General features: G+C 49.7%; 1 protein-coding gene across 1 annotated transcript in view; it reads left to right on the top strand.

The window, feature by feature from the left end:
- The window catches only part of dscamb (Down syndrome cell adhesion molecule b), an 89,660-nt gene that overhangs the window by 50,553 nt on the left and 21,113 nt on the right, over window positions 1-17,994 (top strand). The window contains exons 4-11 of the mRNA XM_076049727.1: window positions 7,020-7,166; window positions 7,600-7,878; window positions 8,596-8,871; window positions 9,843-10,139; window positions 11,059-11,331; window positions 12,876-13,154; window positions 13,430-13,549; window positions 16,094-16,273. Of these exons, the coding sequence (XP_075905842.1) occupies window positions 7,020-7,166; window positions 7,600-7,878; window positions 8,596-8,871; window positions 9,843-10,139; window positions 11,059-11,331; window positions 12,876-13,154; window positions 13,430-13,549; window positions 16,094-16,273 (1,851 nt within the window). The remainder of the gene's footprint in view (window positions 1-7,019; window positions 7,167-7,599; window positions 7,879-8,595; window positions 8,872-9,842; window positions 10,140-11,058; window positions 11,332-12,875; window positions 13,155-13,429; window positions 13,550-16,093; window positions 16,274-17,994) is intronic.

Here is a 17,994-nt window from a genome sequence, read left to right as displayed (position 1 = left end):
CTGAACCTGGAGGTGGTGGTGGGCGTCTCACTCTGTGCTACTGCACCACATCACTGTCACCATCCACCCAGGGAATCGATGATGATGATAAGTGGGGGGGTGGGCGGAGCCTGTGCCGAACTGTTCCGCTGTGTGGCACGCGCACGCGCGCCGTCAGTTGCCCTGGCGACAGCCGGGGCCGCCTGTCAACACCTCCGTCTTAATAGTGACAAATTGTTCTTATTACATCAGCGCTAATTCTCCCCGATCTCCCTCAGATGAAGATACTTAGAGCCGCTGATCAAATTGTGTCAGCATAATTACTGGGAGCAGAAGCCCATTAAAAAGCAGGGCCTCAGACGCTCTGTCCAGACTCATCCCCCGGCCCATCAGTCAACATGCATCTCTGCGGAGGCAGAGCGAGGGTCGGGGGGTGGGTGCGGGGGGATTCGGGGGTGGAGGAGGTGGATGATGGGACGAGGACAGAGAGGGAGGGAAGGGAAGGGAAGGGAAGAGAAGAGAAGATCCTTCTGGAGCAGCAGGAACAGTCGACTCTTGAAAGGACCGGAATTCATTTCTTAGGCAGTTCTGTTGCATCTTTGAGCTTATTGGTTTGTTGGTAGGTAGTTTAAAATGTGAAAGAGGCAGGCTTGAGGCTTGAGGCTTGAGGAATTAGAATTTTTTTTTTTTGTATTTTCTACACTACAAAACTATGCGTTCATTTCTCAACATCCAAAGTGGAACATTTCCCAAACTCTTCTCTGTATCACCGTGTTGAAATTCCAAGTGGAATAGTTGGTGATTGCAAACAATCCTAAAAAAAAACAAAAAAACTTTGCAATTTAATTTAAAAGTCTCCACATGTTGTTTCACAACCCTGAACTTGCTTGTGACTGGGCAGGATGGGCTCACCTGCCACTGCTTTTGGCTTGCTAACACACCTGTCCAGCTGGGGGCGCTGTGTGAACGACATGGGCGCCGTTATTGAACCTCCACGAGTCATTTAATTGAAAAAAAAAATGTTTGATTTAACAGTGGAAAACCTTTGTCGCGTTTATTTAAAGCTGCTGCCACTGTTTTAGAACAACACTAAATTAACTCACTCTCACTGCCTCTCTAGTGTGTGTGTGTGTGTGTGTGTGTGTGTGTGTGTGTGTGTGTGTGTGTTGTGTTGTGTTGTGTTGTGCTCTTGAATGTTGCCGGAATGGAATTCGCAAATTAGTGTCGTCTGATGGAAATGTGCTAATTGCTGTTGTTAAGCTGCTGCAATAATTAGGTTATGATGGCAGACTGCTACACGTGTGCGTGTGTGCGTGCACGCCCGGGCCCGTGCACGCACACACACACAGGCGGCGGTGGCAGCGTCCTCTCCCCAGCACGGTTGAAACGAGGCGAGATTTAATGACTCATTTTACTCTCCATCTGCGAGCCTAATTTTCCAGACACGCGACGCAACAGTTGACAGCAGTTGTCCTGCTGTTGGTTAGAGAGATATATTTATTCATTTAAGGGAGAGTAAAAAAGAAAATATTGTTTCATCCCCCTCGCTGCCACCTAAGTCGCGGCCGACCGTGATGTAGTGACACTGGGCGAGCGCTGAGATGACTCAGCTGTCCGTCTGGCAGCCGACGAACGCCGGCGGCGGCGGCAGCGAGAGCTTCGCGTGGCTGCTGTCGCTCGCCGCCATCTGCCGACACGACCCGGGGCTTTTCCTGTTACCGTTACCGATTTCTTTTCTTTTTTTCTTTTTTTTTTTTGTTTGTTACGTCACTGCAGTAAAACAGGAACCAAACATTTCTTGAAAGAAAGCGAGGTGCAGCCTGGCTGCGTGTCACCAAAGCATTGACATAAAACTAACTGACTGATAAGCCTGAACTTAAAACTGCACCTTTGTCAATCTCAAGTGAGGTTTTAGTCTTATCCCATCCCATCCTATGATATCCCATCTTATCCCATCCCATACTATTCCATCCAGTCCCATCATCCCATCTCGTCCCGTCCCATCCCATCCCATCCCATCCTATTCCATCCCATTCCATTCTACCCTATGCTATCCTATCCCCCTCCCGGTCCTTCCCATCCTTTCCCAATTTCTTGCAAATGTGTGCATGTGACAAATAATGAGGTTATTTGGTTATTTCCTCCTCCTTCTCTCTCCTTGCTGGTGGTCCGTCACCGTATCTCCTCGGTCCAACTGCAGATGCAGCAGCAGCAGTAGTGAGAAGCTGCTCAGAAATCTGGGCTCCCATGATTTATTCAAATGACATCCTTCACTTGTGCGCTTGTTTATTAAATTTTAATTATTCATCTCATGGCAGTTGGACATTTTTTGCATGGATTCCGAGGCACAAATAATTGATGGCGATTGAAAAGCCCATTTTTAATTTAACACGACGCCGGTGTAACGTTAACCGCTGTTGCCGTCTGACGAAATTTTATATTTAATACCTTGACAATACGAGACAATAATAGACAAAAAATAAAATAAAATAAAAATAAATAGGCAAAAGGCTAAATAATTGACTGGATAATGCAAAATGATCACGGAGGAAACCAGTTCTGGAAAACAACTTTATTGCAACTAGTTTTGAAGAACCTTCTAGTGGAGACAAAATCGCTCAGTGCAAATACTGCAAATGACGTCTAACGTTGTCTCAAAGATTCCATTTGAAATTGCAGATTTACACAAGAATGTATGCAGATTTTGATGGCATTGCTCTGGTTTGTCAGACATGTGGACAACTGATAATTCTAATGGCTGATAAACTGATACATTCTACATAAAAGGATTAGTGTGTTGAAAAAGAATGTGTTGGGCAGGCAACAAAAGTTATCGAGTCCTTTACCAGGCCACCAGGTGTCGCTGTTGCAGTGGCAGGGCCGCTGGTTTTCCTGTTAAAAGTCAATTAATTATTTGTTTTTAAAGTTAAAAAAAAAAAACATTTCTAAATGACTTGACTGAAGTGGTGGAACATAAAATTGAAATCTTCTCACTTGCTTTTGGTGCACCAGTGACGTGCAGGTGAGACTGGTGACTTGGTGTTTTGCATTGAAGCGGATGAAAAATGTTTTCTCTGCTGATCTAATCCCTTTTTTTTTTTTTTTTTTTTGCGCCGTCAAGTTTTGCTGCCTTCGTCCGTCTCTTATAACTTGAAATCACATTATTGTTGCAAATGTGCAGAACTTCCCCACCGGTTTTCGGGGTCAGGCAGGAGGCGGTTATTGGATGCGGGAGCTCTGCGGCAGCTCGCTGCGTCGCTTTAGCATTCAGTGCTGCAGACGGGGGCGAGAGAGGCGGAGAGACGGCTGCAGGGGGGAGAAGAAGAGTCGGGGGAGGAAGTGAAAAGAGCCAAACAGGAACACAGACATGTTTTGAGGCCGGCTGAAAGAATCTCTGAGGGAACCATGGACGCCTTCTTCAACGCCGCCTCAATGGCACCTCTGTTGTTTGCTTGTTTTGCCTCCCGTCCATTCAGGCTGCAGGTGCGCTGAGAGAAAGAGATTTTTTATAGGTGACCTTTACAGGTGTTGGATGTTTTATAGTTTGAAGCATCTGGATATTCTTATGCACCGACTGTGATCCCAGACCTAAATCTCCGGTCTGCAAAATATTGGATGAAGGGTTTGGAAATCTTCAAGTGCATTGATGAAGAGAGGAAATAGATCTGAGAGCTGCGGCTCACAAGGTTTCCACCATATTAAAGTAAAAGGTTCTTCGTGTAGAGGTTCAGAGAATTAAAAGTGAGTTTCAAAGATGATTTTGCCACTTTGTTGTAGCAAAGCAAACCGACATGATATATTGAATGTTTTAAAAAATTGAAAGCTCATAGGGAGCGTCCATAAAAAAAACAAGATCCAATCATATTTCTTCAGTGAAGCCAGGGGGTCACAGGTCCAGGCTTCCAATTGGTGAAATTGGCGATGGTGGGAGGAGTTAAACTGCAACGTGTCCAGAGCCAGTCAGCAGCGGGAAAGCACCCTCAGTGCCTTTAGTTCCTTGTTCTTCTAAATGAGGAAATGATTTAGACAGGAGCTTTTCAAGATGGATCTTGGAAGAAACGCTGCGATTTGGTTGTTTGCAATGTTAGTCTGAAGGGTTTCTTATTGTTTTTTTCAATGCTTTGAATGATATCATTAGGATGACTGTCCCGCTGCTGTCAGCTTTACATCCGCGTATGAGAAGAAACACCTCGTGCTGCTGGAGGTTTTTTTATTTGGCCTGGATGTCGGCGGCGCTGCTACCGATGCTATCGGCTTCAGAGCCGCGGCAGCGGCAGCAGCGGGGGACGGCGTGACACTCGCTCATCTGCACGTCGAGGCTTATTTCGGTGATCATCGGCGCCGAAGGGCCCCGGGGCCTCGCCAGCCTCCTTAATTAAGACCCGACGAGTCTGTATGTGGCTCTCAGATGGTGCAGAGATATTAAAAACGTGTGTGGGGGATAAAAACGGTTGGTGTTGGAGGAAGCTGGTGGCTGCAAGTAAACACACTTGAATGCAACCGCTGCGGTTTTTTTGGTTTGAGTGCCTTCCCCGAGCGCAGCGCCCCCTCTCTGTCTGTAACCGGAGCACAATGAGTCGGCGTTCGGGTGCCTTTCAAGGCATCGCGGGAGCACGGCGAGGTGCTCCAAGAGGAAATTGCAGCCGCTCGCAGGCGGCGGCGGCAGTGGCGGCGGCGAGAGTGAAAGACCATTTTGTCTCGCTCAAGATGGATTCCACTGCGAGATTTCAGGCGGCCAGTACGGAATCAAAATGGAGAAGCCTGAAGGGAGGAGACAAAAAAAAAGCATTCTGTGTGCATGTGTGTGTGTGTGCATGTGTGTGTGTGTGTGTGTGTGTGTGTGTGTGTGTGTGTGTGAGGCTGGAGAAAACCGTTTGTTTTTTGCTGCAGCTCGCTGATGTATAATTTCTATTGTTTTCATTGTTTTGTGTTTTTTCACAGTGAGTAAAAAATAAAATAAAGGCATTGTCAAGCAATAATAATATGAAATTAAATGAATGAATGAATGAATGAGTGACACAGCCTTCTCAGCTGTAAAAAAAAAAAAAAAACTGAAGCAGGAAGCGATCACAAACAGAAATTATATTTTTTGTTTTTTCTATATTCGTTTTTTTTTTTTTGCATCCGTCCTCTTCGACCTCTCTCCATCAATTGTCTTGCACGCTGGCATGCAAGCATGGCTGCCGGCATCTGCAAACACACACACACACACACACACACACACACACTGACAGGCAGGCAGGCAGGCAGCGCGGTCACACCCTCCCTCCTCCTCTTTATAGATTCCTCTTGCCCATCTCGCAGGCCTGCATGGAAACCAGCGAAAGCCCTTCAGGACATCAGATCCGAGGAATCTGTTGTCGGTTCTATCTAGGTCAGCGCTCACAATAGCTGTGCAATATTTCCCTCCTCCCCGTCGACACCAGCCGCCAACCAGCGGCACCAGCGCAACGTATAAACGTGGGGGGAAAAACACCCCCAAAATAAATAAACAAACAACAAAAAAAACGCATTTTAAATCTCAAACGGTCTCCAGCGACACGTTGAGAAGCGTCTGGAGGCGTCGTTGCTCTTTGTTTTGGCTAATTGGTCGGAGCTGCGTCGTTAATCGCAAAGTTCTGCCCGGCAACGCTGCAACTGCTCGGGATTTAATGCGACTGTGATGTACTTTGGTTTGCTGGGGGGAGTTTAGGAGGGGTTTCGTGACCTCTGGGAGGTTTTGCAGCTAATTTGTGAACCCACACAGAAGAGATGAGCGGCTGCACCTGCTCGTCCATGCATTTTTTATCGACGCCCCCAAGAGGACGTCCTGACCAGAGGCACAAAGAAAAGATTGTTTGTTGTACTAGGTTGTGCAAATAGACGGGATTGTGTGTTGTTTGACAGGATCTGCAGGAGTTTACTGCTCTATTTTTCTAAAAAGAAAACGAACCTCAAAGAGAAATCCTGTTTTTTCTTTCTAATGAAATTATTTGCACATAACATTTGCCCACAGTTGAGGAAGTCGACGCAAAGCATGGCTGCTTAATGCGAGGAAACGGCCCAGTCTGCTTCTTCACTGCTAGTTGAGCGAGTTTGTAACAGACTTCCTCTTGTTGCAAGAACAGCAAGAAGTGATCCATCTTGAGAGACTTGAACTAGGCGGAGGTAAACAACCAGTATTTACGTCAAAATTGCCAGTTGAGGGACAAACACAGAAGAAACCTTTTCCAGACTCCAGAAACCACATCATCACATTTAACACTGAGATTTTTTTCTTTCACGATTAAACTGAATATTTCAGTGTTTAATGACGTTAGACGTCATCCTCATTATCGACACGTTGACGTCATAAACCGATGCATCATTGACACGTGATCGATACGACCCCGACCGCTGTCACCTGACTGAGAGGGGGATCCACTGATAATCTCCTGTAAATTGCTTTTTCCGATCAATTTTGACACCTTATCCCATCATCCCCTATTTTTTTTTTTTTTTTTTTTTTGGCCTTCTCCATAGATTTTGACACTCCAGCAAGCTGCTGCGCTAATGCTACAGCATTAACATAACATCGCTGATCGGGAGGAAGCGAGTGTGACAGCCAATGAGGGATCGGCCCTCAGAGGTCAGAGGGCAGGACGACGGAGGCCGCGGGAGGTCAATTTAATTACCGCGTCTGATTGAATGTGATTAAACGTTTGAAGATTGTCTTTCAGTCGCTCGTTTTAGCCTCAAAATCGGTGTGTTTAGCGTCTTTTGAAGGCGAATCCCCTGCAGCTAATGTGTATCTTCAGGAGATAAATGATTTCTTTTCTCTGCCTCCCTTTGCTCTCGCTGAGCTGAACTTCTTAAGGTTTTTTTCCCCTTTTTTTTTTCTTCTTCTGGCTGCGAGATTCAAGCGTTCCCTTTTCTTGCACTGTGCAAACAGCCCACGGAGGAATCTTCCTTCGCGGCGGCACGACGGCTGAGACTCACTCACTGCTTCCTTCGCCTGCCCCCCCGCCCCCCTTTTTTTTTTCATTCTCACGTCATTGTTTTCTCTGCTCTTCTCTTTCCAGGACAAAGATATCTCATCACATCCACCGGAGCCTTGTACATCCTGGACGTCCTGCCTGAGGATGGGCTGAACAACTACCGCTGCACCACGCGGCACCGCTACACTGGCGAGACCCGGCAGAGCAACAGCGCCCGTCTCATCGTGTCAGGTCAGAGAAAGCCGCCGCGGAACTTACGTAAGCCTGAACAAGCGCACGCACAAGCGCCAACCTGGCAACCCGGCATTAAGGGTAAAAGCCCCCCTTCATCCATGATGATAAAAAGCATTTCCGGTCTGTGAATGATGGCCCCCGCGTCAGGAGATTTATGGGCAGATTTATGCGGCTCGCTCGATCGTGCGAGACCTTGCTGCGCATTTTAATCCACGCAAAAGAAAAAGCTGCACGTAAATAACACAGGAGATGTAGCAGCACGTCATCCAACACATGATTAGCTTTTCTTCATGTATCCCGTACATGGAAGAGGAATCTTGACCCCCGCCCCCTCCTCTTCCCCTCCCTAGAATCAATATTGGATTATGCTGTCAGGGGGCTGGCATGGCCGACCACTAATTAACACTAAATTCTCTCCGGCTCCCTCCAGACCCCACCAATGCTGAGCCAGGCATCTTGGACGGCTTTGACCGGCGAGAGGTGATGATTAATCACCGGGTGGAGCTGCCCTGCAAGGCCTCGGGCTACCCCATGCCCAAGTACCGCTGGCTCAAGGACAACAGCCCCCTGGAGCCTGACAGCCGCTTCCGGCAGACCATCACGGGGCTGCTGATGGAGGGCGTCCAGCCCGCCGACGCCGGGACCTACGTCTGCGAAGTGTGGAACAGCTACGGCAACGCCGAGGTCGTGGGACGCCTCTATGTCAAACGTGAGGATTTACTCGACAGGAAGCTGTGGCCACGGGACCCACTGGGCCCCTCTCATTTTAACCACCACATCATCTATCTACTGTCAACTCTTTGATAATGCCTAGAGTAAAAATCATTGTGAAATCACTGGGCTTTTTTTTTTTTTGAGTGAAAGTCTGTGACGCTCAAAGTGAAAATGTTTGAATCTTGTTTCCGTTACATCAGGACAAATGTGGTTTAGGTGGGTGTTGGCATCTGTGGCGCCCCCTACATTACCTCCAACTTTACAGTCAGCCACAGGTAACCGAGAGATCAGGTGCTGAGAAAAAAGCCTTTAGCGCTGCTGCTCTTCTATGCATCCAGGATGTAGCTCCGCCTCTTTCACCTCACAGGACACTGATTGGCCCAGCCGTTTCCCATCCGTCTGGAAACAATTCAGATTGGATCGTTTAAAGAGGGATCAATAAAAAAGAAGTAATAGAAAATGATGGTGATATTCATTATCAAATATTTCCCTCTACAGTCAATTATTCACTTATACTTATACATAACTTTAGTGTCCAGTATCTTTTCCACTCATATGTCTGGGCAGGTTCTCAGTCGTTGAGGTCTGGGTGAGTAGAGTTGAAGGCGGTTGGACAACAGACGACTCTCCGTGTCTTTGTTCCTTCTCGGGGGGGGGGGGATTTGAATGCAGTTTTAAAACAACATTTTTTTCCCCACTATTCTGTGCTCAGAGCCGCTGAAGGTGATGGTCAGCCCCCGCAAGGTGAAAGGCAGCGTGGGTAGCAAGGTGTCCCTGTCGTGCAGCGTGAGCGGCTCGGACGAGTACGAGCTGTCGTGGTACCGCAACGGCGAGATCATCTACCCGGGCAACAACGTGCGCTTCACCGGCCTCAACCGCGAGAACCTCATCATGGAGGGCATGTCCAAGAGCGACGGCGGCGCCTACCAGTGCTTCGCCAGGAAGGGCAAGATGTCGGCGCAGGACTTTGTGCAAGTCATCCTCGAAGGTGGGTCGGTGTGTGCGGGCCAATGCAAACAAAGAAACAAACTTCAGCCAATGTAACTGGCAGCCTGTAGGTGGAGCTCCGCCATCGATTCAGGAGGTATTCACACTGAGACAAAGGCCAAACAGGCACTTCCAGTTGCAAGGCAGCTAACGGGTAGCTAAAACATAGTGGGATGCTGATGGCTGTGAGGGGGAAGGAAGTGAGGATCTGCCCAGGCAGAACGTCTGAAGCAGGAGAGTTATTTTAATGTTATCTCCCAAAGAGACAAGAGCATCAGGATTTATCCCCGTCAACAAATACCACATCATCCTGCCGCCCAATAGGAGAACAAGAGGTCTCCAGCTGTCAGGAAGACTGTTGGAGGAACAGTGTGACCGTTGATCCTGTACTAATAACTTCAGATTTTTGTTTTTCCTTCAAAAAGTTCATCCTAGAAATAGTTCACTTTCTCTCGTGGGTTCCTTTTAGGTCTTCTTTGCATGCCGGAAGATTTTGTATTCCTGCATAAAACTGTGCCAATTTCCTTGAAAACCTTAAGTTTGAAGCAAACAAGATTAAATAAAAACCATGGACTGGAAAGTCTGGAAAACTTTGACAGACACTTTGAAATGTTGTTGCAATTTGCATTCTCAGGCGCTGCTAATGCTAATTAGCACCTTTAGCCTTTCAAAAACAGCAGTCATGCCCAAAACTGACCTTTTTTTTTTATTGACACCAGACACAGACCGGCCAAGACACGGAACTTGAATGCTTTTCTAAAGGTCTTTGTTGCAGGAAAGAGGGAAAACTTCAGCAAAGAAACCTAAAAACAAAAAGTCTGTGGGGTTTTCAGTTTCGCAAACCTGTCCTTTAAGTGCAAGAGACTCAGCAGGTCATCAAACCAACGGAAAAATATGAAAGCCAACCTGAAGGCTCTATGCCGATGACTCCGCTCTCTCCCTCCCTCCCTCTGTCCTTCCCTCCCTCTGCAGACGGCACGCCGAAGATCCTGTCCTCCTTCAGCGAGAAGGTGGTCAACCCCAACGAGCCCGTCTTCCTCTTCTGCAACGTCAAGGGCACGCCCCCTCCCCGCTGCAGCTGGTCGCTGGACGACGACCCCGTCATCAAGGACGGCCACCACCACCTGGGCCACTACGAGACGCACGAGGGCCACGTGGCCAGCCAGCTCAACGTCAGCCACACGCAGGTGCCGGACGGCGGCCTCTACCGGTGCACGTGCAGCAACTCGGCCGGGGTCGTGTACCACCAGGCTCGAATAAACGTAAGAGGTGCTTGTCAAATCAGCTTCTCCAAGAACAACAATACACATACCTGTCTGTCTCTGAGCGTGCCTGTCTGTCTGTCCGTCCGTCCGTCTGCCTGCTCGTCCGTCCTGCTCTAGGGTTTGTTTCTTTAATTTAATTTAAATTCTTTTCCTCCTACTGTCCACTGATTGATTCCCGTTTTCCGTTTTTCCTCCCTGATCCTTGTATCGTTTTTCTTCCCCCAATATTTTCGCTCCAAATTATCACGCTGCTTTTTCTTTTTATTCATTTTTTTTTCTGACTGCCTGTATTTTAGAAGCCAAATGAATTATTCTGGTTTGCTGCACATAAGCAAATCTGAATATTGGACTGGTGGGTAAATAGCCTGAAGTAAAAGGAAGATATTTTTTTCCTCGTTGCATGAATAAATTTATCTGTAGTTGGCCGATTTCTGTGCGTGTGCGTGTGCGTGTGTGTGTGTGTGTGTGTGTGTGTGCGTGTGTGTGTGTGCGCGCTCTTCTGTGTCTTTATGTTCTCCGGTGCAGCTCTTCGCGATTACGCGTTACAGCAATTATTGTTTCTGTTTTATAAAAACAGAATGTATTAGCGTTCTGGGAGTCGGCAGCAGAAGCAGCGGCGTTTAGATGATCTTTGGTCCGCTGGATGTTTTACTGCCTCCCACTCAGGGTTAAGACAGGGATCTAAGGCAATGAAAATGGAACAGTTCCTTTGCATATAAAGGATTTTTTTTTTTTTTTTGTGGCGTGCTGTCACTAAGTGTAGTACTTCTTCACAAAGCACCAAAAAAAAAAAAAAGCAAACGCAAAAACCACCCAACCACTGACTTTACAGCCATCACTTGAATGTCTTCACAGAGTCGTCTCTCTCCCTCTGTCCCTCTGTCTCTCTCTCTCTCTCTGGCTGCTCCGCCCACCTCCTCCAGGCCGCGCCAACATCCGTCCCATGAAGAACATCACGGCCATCGCCGGGCGGGACGCCTTCGTCCACTGCCGGGTGATCGGCTACCCCTACTACTCCATCAAATGGTACAAGAACTCGGCGCTGCTGCCCTTCAACCACCGCCAGCGGGCCTTCGAGAACAACGGCACGCTCAAACTGAGCAACGTGCAGCAGGTGGACGCTGGCGAGTACAACTGCAAGGTGATGGTGCAGCCCAACAAGATGGACTCGCAGAGCGTCCACGTCCGAGTCAGAGGTGGGTCCCTGCGAGGGCGGGCGAGCCGCTTTTAGCTTCAGGCACGTCGCAAACATTTCGAGAATGTGTTTGGATTTGAAATATTTTTCACATATATGAAACTGTTGAACTAGCAAATACACCTTGGATTCTTTTTTTGGGGGGGCATGGAGAAAAATAATGGAAATTTCTGAATTTGCCAACCGATCAGTCCAGTCCCATCGGGATGAAAGAACACAAAACCATCGGGATGAAAAAACAAAAACGCACACAAACGCACTTAAACAAACGTTACGTCACGTTAAAAGATTTCAGCCAACACACGCACGTGTTTTCACGAGGCTGTGAGAAGAGCTGAGGCAGTCCTGGTGAAACCGGGACACCAGTCGACGGTATCAGACGCCGCGCATCTCAGCGGCCCTCTGATTTATTCTGCCTGATATTCCTCAGCGCGGCAGGGATCTAATGAAGATCAGCTGAGTGACTCATCTCCACGGAGATCTCGCAGCAGAGCAGTAATAGGTTGAATCAAGAAAAAAAGAAAAAAGAAAAAAAGAAGGGCTTTTCCCATTATGCCCCATTTCCTGCATCCCTCGCACCAAACCCCTCCACCCTCCCCCCCACCCCCCCACTCTCTCCCGTTAGTGTGCGCCGGGTTGTTGTCACTACATTACAGAGAGAGAGAGCGAGAGCGAGAAAGAGCGAGCGGCGAGGAGGGAGTGATTATATAAAGCAACACTTCCCAGCGGTGCCATAGTGGCCGAGTGCATTTGTTAATTTACTCAGCTGGCGCTGGAAATGCGGGAGTGTCTTCGGGAATCCCTGGAGTCCATTATCTCCACTTTGTTGTGAATTAAATAAGGCGCTAAAGTGCCGCTTATTCCGCTCGCGTTTGAACCGGCTGGACTCTCAAACGCGGGGACGCAACCGGCGCGGGGTTGTTTTTTTTTTCTCCATCAGATCTCGTTCCTGTAAAATGCCTCGTTAAGCCGCCTCGTCCGATTGAGTCCGCAGCCGTCGGAGCGCTCGGCTCCGCTAAACTAAAAGCACTTAGCGCTCGTATCGCCGCGCGGCTGAGAACGCTGGACGGCCGGCGGTGGGATGAGACGCTGAGAGAAACTCCGGCTGGGAATAAATCAGATTGTGGAATATTTCGAAAGTCAAACCAAGTGGACGATGAGAATTCATGAATGGCCTCCAGCCTTTCTTGGCCCCATTGTCAGCAGTTATTGGCCCTCTCTTGCCCAGTGGAACCAGTTCTGCTGCTTGGCCAATCGTCCCTCAGTACATTTTAGTCGCTCGGCTTCGATTCTAGTTCTAGTCATTGTTTAATATCAGATCGATATCGTGTGACTGAGACAAACTGGCCTTTTTCCCTTTGTTGCATCTGAGCAAGGTCGCCTCAAGGTCGTTTCTTTCTCTCTTTGTGTTGCGTTTCCACCGAGCTTCCGCTGCCGAAGGGACAAAATGTTCCAGCATGTGCAGAACGACTGGGACTTATTCCACAGCACCTCGCCTGGGATTACCGCTACCTGTTTTGACCTCTGACCCCCCCCCCCCCGCAGTGCCGCCCTACATCCAGCCCTTCGAGTTCCAGCGCTTCACCATCGGCCAGCGCGTCTTCATCCCCTGCGTGGTCATGTCGGGAGACCGGCCGCTGGACATCACGTGGCAGAAGGACGGCCGGCCGATCCCGGCCAGCCTGGGCGTGACGGTGGACAACATCGACTTCACCAGCTCGCTGCGCATCAACAACCTGACGCCCGACCACAACGGCAACTACACCTGCATCGCCCGCAACGAGGCCGCCGCCGTGGAGCACCAGAGCCAGCTCATCGTGAGAGGTGAGGAGGAGGGCTGGCTGTGGTGGCGGCGGCGCCCCCCGGTGGTTCGTCTGATCAACTCTGTAGGGAAACGTTTGCAAAGACGAAATCGGAAGCTGATTGGACGAACCGTGCGTCTGTTTCATTGAAAAGAATCAGATAGAGGCGGTAGTTTGCTAATGGGCAAAGGTTGGAGGTCCCATCACGCCCCCTGGTGGTGGTGATGAAAGAGACTGGAATTGAGGAAAGTCTGTGTCAACCAATTTTTTTGTGTGTTTGTGTGTGTTGTCGTTCAGTTCCTCCCCAGTTTGTGGTTCAGCCTGAGGACCAGGACGGCATCTACGGGAAGACGGTCACCCTGAACTGCTCGGCTGAAGGTTACCCTCCACCCACCATTGTATGGGAGCACTCCAAAGGTGTGTGTGCCTCTCTCTCTCACACACACACACGCACACACATGCACACATGCACACACACACACACACACACACACACACACACACACACACACCCACAGAGTCCAGCCTACTATGCTGGAAAATGCAGTGGTTTTAATTAAACATTAATATGAGAACTTTATTATTTCTATACTGCTATTTTGTAAGTAAATTCCATGATTCTTGTGCTCTATTTTACCAGGCAGATATCATTCTTTAGTGTAGTTTTTTTTTTTTTTGGCATACACACACAGCTGAAGAATACAATACAAAATAAGCAAAACCATTTAAAAGAAACTGCATTATCACACAATACGCAATCTAACTGCAGTGTGAAGGGATCGGTCTGCGTATCGAGGCTCAGTTTACATGGCAGCAGCAGGGAGATTTTTGCGGGTGAGTGGTTTCCATTTTGCTTTATGCAACAGAGAAACACACTCACACCTGCGCACACACACACACACACACACACCTGCGCTCACTGGGGCCTGTGCAGTGTAAACAGGGGCCGGGGGTCTTGCCGGGTTTCCGTGCTTCATTAGAGAATGATCGGGGTGGGAGGGAGAGGCGGCAGGTGAGCTCAGCCACTTGAGCGGGCGGAATGAAGAGAGGCCCCAGGTGTTCGCTCCATCATCCACATAACCAGGGATGAAAGCCGCGCCAACAGCCAATGAGGAGCGGCGCATGTGTGCGTGCGTGTGCGTGTGTGCGTGTGGGCCCAGACGATCAAAGGAACAAAAGGATCAGATTTGTATTTTTTGCACTCTGTGAGTGAAACTTGTGTGCGTGTGTGTGTGTGTGTGTGTGTGTGTGTGTGTGTGTTTTAGAAAGGCTTGTTCCCAGATTGCATGTCCTGGTCATGTGTTTCCACCATGAGGTACAGACAAGAATAGGTGTGTGTGGCCCTTTTGTGCAGGCTGCCTGCTCCACTCTGTGCATCCTTGCACATTTACGATCAGCTCCCAGAGAACAAAAGGCCGATTTAGCGACGCTGCGTCTGATCTGAATCCGTTGCTCGGCCTTCAACAGACAATGTCTGGCCGGCTGCGTCCTCCAGCTGCAGGCCCAGTCGCCAGCGAGCCAGATGAGTGTCTCCGGGAGATATGGAGCGGCGAGCAAAGGTCAAGGGCTATTAGCATAACGACTCGCGCCAGTTGGATATGCAAAATCCATAATTCAAGGGAGAGCCTGGCGCCTCCCACCCACCGCTGCTCTGCTCCTGTTCAGTGGGGGGGGGGACCACGGAGGGTTGAGGAAACAAAGTCACCACTTGACCCTTCGTCAGCCGAGGCCACTTGACTGCATTTTCATTAAAAAGCAGGAAAAAAAAACGGCAGGGTGTCTGGCCCGGTCTCTACACGCTAGCGCTAACGGGAGCTAATTCGACGTCTTTAATACTACATGAGTGAGGCGGAGCGCCGCGCTGTCACCATCGCTGAGCAGCAGGAGCAGCGGGAGCAGCGGGAGCAGCAGGAGCAGCGGGAGCAGCGGGAGCAGCGGGAGCAGCGGGAGGCTGCTGAAAGCCGGCGGCGGCAGAACAAGACTGATTATGTCATGTTCCATTTGAAGAGATAGGTATTGATTACAAGGCAGGCGGCTGTCCAGAACACGTCACACATGCCAGGTCCAATTATTTTGCCGATGCTTCAGCTGACAGCCGTCAAACGTCGGGACTTAAGTGAAGTGGAGCCTCCGTCGGCGTCCCTCCCTCTCGCTCTCTCTGGAGCGGCGGCGCCCACTTTAAAGTGTCCCGTATCGACGGTAATCTGTGTCTTTATCACGTCGCTAACTCCTCATAAATGAGCGAAGTCCGTCTATTAGTGCCAGAAGGCAGAAGAAACAGGAGACAACGAGGCAGTGAGGGAGAAGGGATGGCGCGAGATGAGGGGGAAGAACATAAAAGAGCTAAAATTGGAACAAAAGATAAAAAAACAAACAATTTTCTTTTTCCAAGGAATAACAACATAGTGTGGCTATGTTGCAAAAACAGGGCGGAACTAAATTCTCAACATCACAACCTTTTATGTCTCAGGAGAATCAGGATGAAGCAGTGCAGTTCTGACTGGGCAGACCAAAGGTTTGACCCTTTAAAAGACCCAACGTCCGTCCGTCCGTCCGTCCACCACAGGAAGTGAGACTGAAGCCGTCGTGGCTCCGCCCCCCTGGGTTCCTTCAACACCCAGCGGGACGACTCTCCGTCTGCTGTTCCCTGCGCACCAATCTGCTCGTCCCGCTCGTTCCGACACCAACAGTGCGTCGGCCGTGATTGCGTCTGGCCGTCTGCTCGCCGCTCGGCCCGCCGGCTCAGCAGCTGTTTGCCGGTTTTGAAGGATTTAGGCGCCGCGTAAAGAAACATGTTTACAATCCTCCCCTAAATCTGACGGGCTTTGTCATCAAATCTGTAAACAGGCACAGATGAACACACACACACACACACACACACACGCACGCACACGCTGCTACACTGCTACACTGACTGACTCTCTCCCTCGTCTCTCTGTCGCCCCCCTCTGGTCGGACCAGGCGCCGGCGTCCCCCAGTTCCAGCCCATCCCTCTCAACAGCGGCTCCCGCGTGCAGCTGCTCAGCAACGGCTCGCTGCTCATCAAGCACGTCCTGGAGGACGACAGCGGCTTCTACCTGTGCAAAGTCAGCAACGACGTGGGCGCCGACGTCAGCAAGTCCATGTACCTCACCGTCAAAAGTAAGTGGGCCCCGAGGCATGATGGGAAATGTGATCGTTCTGCACGCAGCCGCGTGTTGAAGGATGCACAAGCACATTGGCGGGCCGGGTTTTTCTGTGTGGATGGTCGCTGACTGAAGATTCATCTTTGGGGAAACTGGTGAGACGACTCAGACTCACAACGAGGCGCTGAAATGTAAAGAAAATGTAGGATTTTACGTGTGTATGTTTGTTGTGTTTGGTTGCCTGAAGTCACTTTGACGGGACAAACTGCAATCTGTTGGGGATTGTTGTCTTATTTTAAAACAGGAAGTGGAGTCAAAAAAGAAGGAGGAGGAGGAGGAAGTGTATGTTTTTTGCTGTGTTTGATTTGATCACGCACCAGAGGAAACGTTGTTTCATTGTTCCCCGACATGATTGGACAAAGCTTCTCTATGTCACATTCAAAGTGAGCCAATCAGATTGTCGGTGCAATCAGGGTCAACCCTTGGCGAGCACGGCTGAACCGTGGCTGTTGCTCCGCCCCTTTCCTCCCCTGCAGGACTGTGATTGGTCCACTCGCACTCTGATTCGGATTCAGAGCTGGGGATCCAGGCTTGAAATCTCGCAGAAGCCTTTTTTTCCCCCCCTCCAGCTTCAGCCCCTGCTGTGAGGGGGAGGGGCTCCTCGTTTCCGCTGTGCTTAGACGCCACTGGAACAGATTTCTTCCCCCTCGACTGGGAAAGAAACACAGTGTCGTGACAGCGGATGCGGCTGCAACTTGTTGCACTGCGCCACAAACTGCAGCCTAATGGCGGCGGAAGGAGAGAGCGAGGACAGAGGGAGTGGGTGGGGGTGCGGGGGCGGGCGGCGCCGCTGACCTTTGCGAGAAACGCCGCCGATGACGCGCAGAACTTTCCTTCTGGATAAATGTGTTCTGCTGGTGGTTAATATCGGCTGGCAGCTCGTGGATGTTGTCACTGTAATTAAAGCGGAGGTGGTGCTGGTGGAGATGGCGGTGGTGGTGGTGGTGGGCGGGCCTCCCAGAAGCTCCGCCTCTCCTCTCATAGGTCAGCCTGCCCACTGTTGCTATGCAGCCACATGACCTCTGGCTGTACCGACCTCGCGGCTCCGTGTCTCTCTGCTTCCTCCTCTTGTTCCAGGCTCACAGATAAACACGGCGCTGCCTCGACTCACACAGGCTTTTTTTTTTTTTTTTTCCTTCCTTTCCTCCCAAAGACCAAACATTGATTTTTCTTTTTTATTTCAACCCGAGGAGACTGCAGGAGAGAAGGTCCGGTGTCACGGCGCCTCCTCCGGCTTATATAACAGCAAAGAAAGATCTAATAAATCCGCAGCCTGTTTGCCGCTGATGTGCTGCTTCTGCAAACAGGCCAGACCGAGAGTCTCATCACCGATCCTTTGTGTGTGTGTGTGGGGGGGGGGGGGGTAATTTTATATTCTCAACCCTGTTTTCTTTTTTTGGTTATCATCGAACAAACAGCCCGTTTGTGTGTCTGTGATGTCGTCGTTTAGAGAAGAGGTCCCCGGGGTTTGGTTCACAGTCACTGCTTTCATGCTGCAGGCAGCAGCGGCAGCTTATAGCACAAGCAGGTATGAAGACTGTGAGACCAGCAGAAAAAGAAGTAGCTCACTTCCTCCATTGCCCTTCACTTGTTATGCTCAAAGTTTAAGTCGACCGCTGAGGTATTTGCATGTCGGTCTCGCCGTCTTCTCTTCGTCCTTGTGAGTTTTTTTTTATC

The sequence above is a fragment of the Nelusetta ayraudi genome, unplaced genomic scaffold (assembly GCF_046127955.1).
Source record: "Nelusetta ayraudi isolate G7.1 ecotype Tasmania unplaced genomic scaffold, CSIRO-AGI_Nayr_v1 ptg000120l, whole genome shotgun sequence".
In the NCBI taxonomy this organism is placed as follows: domain Eukaryota; kingdom Metazoa; phylum Chordata; class Actinopteri; order Tetraodontiformes; family Monacanthidae; genus Nelusetta; species Nelusetta ayraudi.
This window is presented reverse-complemented; position numbering and strand designations above follow the sequence as displayed.